Below are 6,729 nucleotides of genomic sequence, written 5' to 3' on the forward strand. Positions count from 1 at the left end.
GTCGAGTCCCGGGGGAGGAGAGCTCGGGCAGCGGCATGGGCGCACTCGTTCCCTTCCACGCCTTGATGTCCCGGTGTCCAGACGAGGCATTTGTCTTGTTCGGGGTGTCCATAATTTTTCAATATTCTGGCAGCCTGGGGACATATTCGCCCTTTGATGTAGTTGCGGTAGGCAGCCATAGAGTCTGTTATTATATAGGCGCAGGTGGCATGCGTGGCGGCTATAGCAATGGCCACCTCCTCCGCCATTTCTATATTGTCATCGCAGATGGTGAGGGCATCAACCAGTTGTTGTTGGTGAATCACAACCGCTACCGTGTACCCCGCTTCTGACTTTGCTGCGTCTACGTAGTAGGATGCAGTGTCCGTCCCGTACTTTTCCTGGATGTATTTGGCCCGCGCCTTGCGGCGCCCTTGGTGGAACAGAGGATGCATATTGCGGGGTAGGGGATTGGCTATGAACGAGTCTGACCACCCGGGCGGTATAGCCTGTTTTTGTACGAGACCTTGCGGGCTAGTCAGGTTAAGGTCCATAAGAACGGTCTGGCCCGTGCGGGTTGCTGCTAGTCGATTTATCTGGGTGGCGCGTTGGGCGACAAGGAGTTCTTCGGCTGTATTGTGCACCCCTAATTGCAAAAGACGCTCTGTGGAAGTGCTTTGGGGCAGGCCCAGCGCCTTTTTAACTGCGTTTCGTATAATGACGTCGATTTGCTTATAGTCTCCCGTTTTGAGGTGCAGATACGGTGTCGAATACACAATTCTATTAATGATGAATGCTTGAACCAGGCGCAGGGTGTCTTGTTCGAGCATACCCCTGTTGTTGGTAGTGACCCTGGCTATCATACGCGCAACCTGCAGACTGGTGTTTTTGAGCCGAGTGAGGGCGTACACATTTCTGCCCTTGTCGTTGATGTAAAGCCCTAGAACCCTGATGGTGTCCTTCTGTGGTATTGGGTTTCCATTGAGGTTGACTTCAACAGTGGGTCTGCGTTGGCGGGAGCTGTGTAGTACCAGCAACTCCGACTTTTCGGGGGAGCAAGTAAGGCCGCAGTTAGCGGCGTAGGCTTGCACGATGGTTACGGCCTCTTGAAGGCGGTCTTCGATTTCCGCGGTAGAATAGGCCGTGGTCCAAATAGTGATGTCATCCGCGTAGAAGGCGTACCGTAGATGCGATACCTGATTTAGCTGTGCTGGGAGTTTGATTAAAGCTATATTGAAAAGTAAGGGTGATAGAACAGCACCCTGTGGCGTGCCACGTGTGCCTAGCTGTATTTGGCTCAGACCGAGGTCGGCGTAGACGGTACGACCGTGGAGGAAATCTTTAACATATGCATAGGTCCTTGCACCACAATTGTGGCTCATATTTTCCAAAATAGAGTGGTGCTTTACGTTATCAAACGCCCCCTTGAGGTCAAGAGCGAGAATTGTCCTGAAGAAAGGCTTGTTAGGGGGGTTTATGACTTCTTCTTTAAGCTGCAGGAGTATATCTTGGGTGGATAGGCCAGGCCGGAATCCGAACATGGTGTGTGGGTACAAGTCGTTTTCTTCAAGATATCGGGTGAGCCTGATGTGTACCGCCTTCTGGTCGTCATTTATTTCAAGGTACGCCATCTAGAGCACTATAGTAGTATGTCGTGCCTTGAAATTAATGATGACGACATCGATGTCGTCATCATTAATTTCAAGGCACGACATACTACTATAGTGCTCTAGAGCACTGTAGTACTACCCCAGAGCTTTTGGATAATGCCAGTTGCTAAACTCTGCTTCAAAAGTGACCGGCTTTTGAACGCATTTATCGGGTGTCTATGAATTGTCGCACCATCTGGAAGTGCTCAATACAAGCTTGTTCCTATTGCCACCATTGATTTCTGGAAATCATTTTTTTTCTCCTTTTCCATCTTAATTAACAATATGACCGTTATCCTAATAATTTTTACCGCTGCAAGTATTCAACTAATTTTATTTCTCATGATGCTTGTGCATTTATCTACAATCAGAAAGTTTGAAATTTAGACGCAATGTCCTTTAATGACCGCGGGTGCCGCCACCATTCGTAAACAGCAGAATTTTGACTAATCAAAACCGCCGTGTTTTGATACGTGGGCCCTATGGGAAGTTTCGCAACTGGTAGTATTAAAGAGCTCGTATACTACACCGCTGATGACGTCATCATTTATTTCAAGGTGCGACATACTACACCACTGATAACGTCATCAAACTAAGCGTTACGGACGGACGGACACGATCGTGGCCGCGAGCATTGGCTCGACAAACTAGTAGCGTGCAACAAGAGGGAAAATTCTGCATATCAATATCCCAGTGGAGCTCGAAGTTCCAAACGTATGTCGTTCTTCGCGTGCAGCAAATCGCTTTGACGAACTATCTGTAATGAAGAATTTTAATGAAAGAAACGCGGCACCACGAAAAGGAATGCTTCCCAAAATTGTTGTTTTTGTTGTGACTGCAAAGCTGCTCTAGGAAAATAGCGCTAAATACGACTATATGTCTTTTGATAAATTTTCAGTCAAGGAAAAACGGAGGGCAAAACCAGGATGGTGAACCAGCGTGACCAAGACCACTGTCGCTAAATGGAGGCGTACCTAGACGTACTTTCGAACAAAAACCGAAACTTAGTTCATTTCAAATATTATTCACAAAAATAAAAACACCACTTTAAAATAAGCAAAAACATTCACAAAATGTTTAACACAACATTGAGAACTTTCTTAAAATTCTAATTAACGGCCTACCGAATATTTTGATCTTTGTAGTACCGAGCTTCCCGCGCCTCATGTGTGTGGTGTGACGATCGCAAATATTGAGCGCGCGCCAACGGTCGAGAACCGCGTTTTGTCAGCCTGCTGGCCTGCTAGGCTGCTACTGCTCCCGATTCATATTTCGAATAGTTTGTGGGCTAGCTGCTGGCATTAACTGTCAAGAGGTGCATGAGCCCGGGCGGCTTATATGCTAACACACGATGACTTTGACGTCGATGACAACGCTGCGCGACGTTTTCATGGTTTGTCAAAACAAACCGAACGCTTTTGAAAGAGGCCTGGAAGTGGCGCGGAACGTGTACAGCGAAACTGCCCATGAAGAGTTCTTCAAGGATTTCCTGCGGTACCTTCAAATCATCATTCCGAACGCTGAAAGCAGTGAGTACGCGGAGCGCCTTATAGACTTCTCCGCACAGTTTGTAGCCGCGCCCACTGCGCCGCAAGATTCGTCTGCCCCGGCAAACAAACTTCTGGAACCTGTCCTCCGTAAAGTGCTAGAATGGAGCGAAAGCGCCAAAAAACTTGTTCGCGAGAGGTGCTGCCTTTTTGTGGAGAAGCTACTGAGCTACGTAACGGATGAAAGCAGTATTGACGATGAACTCTTTGAGGAGCTTGAAAACGCTATGCTCACAAGGCTTCGTGATCGAATCGGCAGCGTTCGCAGCCGGGCTGTCGGCGCTGTGGCAAGGCTTCAGGACCCTGCTAATACCAAATGTAGAATTGTTGAGAAGTTCTTGTTTCACCTTGAAAATGACCCTTGCGTTGACGTCCGAGCGGCCATCGTCAATCACATGGTCCCGTCTACACGCACTCTGGGACCCTTGATTGAGCGTACGCGAGACATTAGAGATGTCGTCCGCAAGCTTGCATTCGAGCGCATCGCAGAAAAGGCACCTGTTCGATACCTGAAGATAAAACAAAGAACAGAACTTCTGGACTGCGGTCTCAACGACCCTTCGAGCGGTGTCAGGCAGGTTGTGACAGAGAAGTTGATCCCCGCCTGGTTGAAGCACTGTCAAGACAATGTGGCCGATCTGATAAAACTGCTTGATGTGCATGGATCAGAGAAAGTCGTCGAGTCGCTCCTTAAGGCATTACTCAAGAAGTATGGTATCGACATGTTTATCAAGGACATTAAGCAGCATCTACTTGACCAGGACAAGCTTATTAAAGAAGAAAAGCTCAGCTGTGAAAGTGCATTGTACTGGCGGATGCTGGTGCTAAATCTTCGCGCTCAAGGGTCGTCTGAATCGGAGTCGCATATAGATGAAATATTTCCAGATCTCACTGTTTACTGTGGTTTTGTTTCAAATTATGTGTTGTCCTTCAGCACAGAGTGGGAAGCACTTCGTCAACTTAACCATCAGTTTGTTTCGCAGCAGCTCATATTGCTTATGCAGTCTGCCGACCTTGCTGACAATGCTGGAAGAGAACGTGTACGTGAGACTGTCCGAAGACTGCTCCTCTCACCAAAAGTTGGCTCACTGCAAATCCCACACCTGATGAAGGTAATTCGATATGTGCACCCGAAGCCAGATGACACATTGCAAGAAGTTGAATCATTGCTGCCTGAAATCCAGGCGCCATTGTCTAATGGTTCGCAGAAAACACTTCCTCCTGAGGAAGCTCGTAATATGGACCTCTTGATTGCCAAGATAAAAGTGCAGCTAAACATACTTAAAGAAGAGCTTTCAACTTTTATTGAAGAAGAAGATTTTGACAAAGCTAAGTTGACCAAGGAGAAAATTACTGAGCTAGAGGGTGAACTTCATGGCCATCAGTCCAAGATAGTGGAGCTGACACCAGAGCTTGAAGAAATTGAGTGTGAGAGGAGTGAAGCCATCATTCTGAAGTGCCTCACGCTGGTTGCTGAAGTGCTTCTCACGACACCACTAACGACTCTGACTCCTTTTCTTCTGACATGCCATGAACAGATTATTCTTCCTGGAATTGTCAGAATGGATACAGCCATCCGTAAGCAGGCAGTCAGGGCACTATCTGCCTGCTGTGTGCTGAGCAAGGATGTTGCCATGTGTAACCTGAAGCTTCTTTTTGAAATCGCACTGGTAGATCAACCAAACATTCAGAGCATTGCACTGGCAGGAGCTGTCGATGTTCTTCTTGTCTACGGGTTGGACACGTTTGATGCCATGATCCAGGCTGTGTTTGAAGGAGACGATGACGAAAATCCTATTCCGTCCAAAGCCTCCTGTGAGCTTCTGGTCGACTTCTTGACAAAATGCACTGACATGGAAGATGAGAACATCCGGGCTGTAGCAGCGGAGGGAATGAGCAAGTTGCAGCTCTATGGTCACATGTGCTCTTCAACCATTTTGTCAGCACTGATATTGCATTGGATCAATCCGGATGCTGACAAGAACAGCCGGTTTCACCAGGTATTAGGAGCATTTATGAAGATGTACTCACTGGGTGGCCCAAGAAATACCCACTGCTTTGAAGAAGCCTTCATGCCCACACTGGAAGCAGTACTGACAGCCCGATCTCAAAACCCTCTGACAAATCTGGATCCTTGTGATGTTCTGAACTTCCTTGTTGAAGTGACCTTGCTGAGGTCACCGAGAAATCCACTTGAGTATGCCTCCGACGATGAACTCACGGAACCAACACCACACGACCGACTTGCTGAGCTGTTGTGCCGGGAAGTGCTGAAGGACCCGAACTCATCGGACACTTACTACTTCCTCAAAGCTCTCACTCTTTTGAGGATCACTCAAAGGTGCGCCATCTCTGACCTGATGTCGGCTGCTCGAAAGATGGAATCAAAGGTGAAGGCGAAGCGTCCTGCTGCGCTGGTCAAGCGGTTCAAGGAGAAGTTGATCACACTGTCGCCTGCTTCATGTGGATCTGATGAAGCATTGTCTTCAAGCATAACCATCGAGAGTGTGACATCAAATGAAAGCACCATTCTTTCAGAAAAGAAGAAAAGAACCCTTACTAGGAGGACCGCCCATCAAGGTAGTGATTTGGTCAGCCCTGTGAAAGAAGAGATTCCAGATCAGCAGCCAAGTTCTGTTGAACTTTTTTCATCTAGCTCCAGCCGTTAAAATATACTCTTGTAACCTGTCTGCCGTCATATTTCTGTTTTCATGCTACATATTGCACGTGACACAGTTGTCATTGCTGCCACAATGTACAAGGACTTCATTTTACTGCTCTTGTTTGTTACAGAGTTGGCAATTTATTAACAGCCATTTACTCTTATCCGTGATGGCCATGTCCGCAACGTTTCATGCTTGATTTGCTTTGGTCAACATGGCAGATATTCGATTTCACACTTAAACTGGAGTGTACAAAAGAACTAGGCTTAACAAGTGTGTGCATTTGAATGCACAAGCCAGCATATATCTATGCTTGTATTATCACAACTTGAACTGGCCATATTTGCAGTTATTTGTATCTTTGTGCCTTAAATTCCTACATCTTGTCAATTTCTTGCTGTAAAATTGTTCTGTATGAAAGATTTGCATTATTCATTCATTGTGAACGTGTCTGTGTTTGTTGGAAGAAATATTCTTATGAGTGCTTGTATAATTATTACAACGTTGTAGGTCACTGAGTACCCAAAGAATATTTTTGTATGTCCACAAAATAAACTTTGGCATGACTTTTCTGCCTGCACCATGCTTATTTGGGAATTTTTGTAAGTTATATAATTGGCATTGCCACTAAACGTCTTCACTACAGAGCATGAATAGAACAGCGGGAGTTGTTATCTAGCTAGTCGTAGTTTCAAAATTGGAGAAATATGCTTTGCAGACTTTTACATAAAAGCAGTATAGCATTGAGCAAATGTTTTTTTCTGTTCTTTTTGGTAAACCGGTTTCATTTGTGTTTACCAGACAGTGAGGAAAGTGCGTAGAGATCACAGCAATTCACTGGCCACAGTTGACTAAAACTTTTTCTTTTTTTGTAGCAGCCTGGCACCCACA

General features: G+C 46.2%; 1 protein-coding gene across 1 annotated transcript; it reads left to right on the forward strand.

Annotated features, from left to right (window-relative positions):
- Nucleotides 1–2,819: 2,819 nt before the first annotated feature.
- LOC146185763 (condensin complex subunit 3-like) lies at nucleotides 2,820–6,427 on the forward strand. Its single transcript, XM_084606683.1, has one exon. The coding sequence runs from the start codon at nucleotides 2,980–2,982 to the stop codon at nucleotides 5,842–5,844; it is 2,865 nt and encodes a 954-aa protein (XP_084462809.1). The 5' UTR covers nucleotides 2,820–2,979; the 3' UTR covers nucleotides 5,845–6,427.
- The last annotated feature ends 302 nt before the right edge of the window (nucleotides 6,428–6,729 follow it).

The sequence above is a fragment of the Amblyomma maculatum genome, chromosome 6 (assembly GCF_055883805.1).
Source record: "Amblyomma maculatum isolate TAMU_Amacu chromosome 6, ASM5588380v1, whole genome shotgun sequence".
NCBI classification, from domain to species: Eukaryota; Metazoa; Arthropoda; class Arachnida; order Ixodida; family Ixodidae; genus Amblyomma; species Amblyomma maculatum.